At 34.0% G+C, this 1,367-nt stretch overlaps 1 protein-coding gene across 2 annotated transcripts in view; it reads right to left on the minus strand.

The window, feature by feature from the left end:
- Window positions 1-1,367, minus strand: part of LOC106476966 (agrin-like) — an 8,870-nt gene that overhangs the window by 3,996 nt on the left and 3,507 nt on the right. Inside the window, exons 4-5 of one of the 2 annotated variants that reach the window (XM_022380696.1) lie at window positions 956-973; window positions 663-774 (exon numbers count right to left, since the gene is read on the minus strand). In XM_022380696.1, the coding sequence (XP_022236404.1) occupies window positions 663-774; window positions 956-973 (130 nt within the window). The remainder of the gene's footprint in view (window positions 1-662; window positions 775-955; window positions 974-1,367) is intronic. The other variant, XM_022380697.1, reaches the window with a different exon arrangement.

A 1,367-nucleotide genomic window follows, 5' to 3' on the forward strand; every position in this document is an offset into this window, starting at 1 on the left:
TTTAGGTGTTAACATCAAACAGGTGTACAGTTTAGGTGTTAACATCAAACAGGTGTACAGTTTAGGTGTTAACATCAAACAGTTGTTAGTTTATTTGTTAACATCAAACAGTTGTTAGTTTAGGTGTTAACATCGAACAGTTGTTTGTTTATTTGTTAACATCAAACAGGTGTACAGTTTAGGTGTTAATATCAAACAGTTGCACAGTTTAGGTGTTAACATCAAACAGTTGTTAGTTTATTTGTTAACATCAAACAGTTGTTAGTTTATTTGTTAACATCAAACAGTTGTTAGTTTAGGTGTTAACATCGAACAGTTGTACAGTTTATTTGTTAACATCAAACAGTTGTTAGTTTATTTGTTAACATCAAACAGTTGTTAGTTTATGTGTTAACATCAAACAGGTGTACAGTTTAAGTGTTAACATCAAACAGTTGTTAGTTTAGTTGTTAACATCATACAGTTGTTAGTTTATTTGTTAACATCAAACAGTTGTTAGTTTAGGTGTTAACATCGAACAGTTGTACAGTTTATTTGTTAACATCAAACAGTTGTAGGAGTGTTGAAACTTTACAAATGATCCTGAGAGAGTTTATTATCAATAAACGCGTAGATAACATTTTTTGTTTTGTTTTATATTTAGGAGCCAAACATTTCTATACCCGAGATTCACCGTAAACCTCCAGTCCACCGTCGACCTGTAGAGACCCACGACGTCTTTGTCGAGTCACTTTCACAGAATGCCATTCTCCTAAAACGACTGGATAAGGAGAACTGTAGGGATGAAATATGTAAAACTCCAGTATCATATAATCAACACTACTGTACCACTTCATGTTCACACTTACATACAATGTTATTACGATGTGCAGAGAATGAATTATGTAGACAACCTTATAAAGTAACAAATGAAAAATGGACCTTATTGTGTGAGGTAAGAAAGCCGGTTACTTACGTGATGGTCACTACTCCCCTGCAGCATTAGGGTTAAAGAAAGGTTTAAACAATGTTAGATACCATCAAATAATGTCAGTTGTAGTTAACATTCAGCAATGACAAAAGTAATAAATAGTTCTACTCACGATAAACTGGCGAATCATACCAAAAGTAATAAATAGTTCTACTCACGATAAACTGGCGACTCCTACCAAAAGTAATAAATAGCTCTACTCACGACAAACTGGCGACTCCTACCAAAAGTAATAAATAGCTCTACTCACGACAAACTGGAGACTCCTACTAAAAGTAATAAATAGTTCTACTCACGACAAACTGGCGACTCCTACCAAAAGTAATAAATAGTTCTACTCACGACAAACTGGCGACTCCTACCAAAAGTAATAAATAGTTCTACTCACGACAAACTG

The sequence above is a fragment of the Limulus polyphemus genome, unplaced genomic scaffold, assembly GCF_000517525.1.
Source record: "Limulus polyphemus unplaced genomic scaffold, Limulus_polyphemus-2.1.2 Scaffold12312, whole genome shotgun sequence".
NCBI lineage: Eukaryota > Metazoa > Arthropoda > Merostomata > Xiphosura > Limulidae > Limulus > Limulus polyphemus.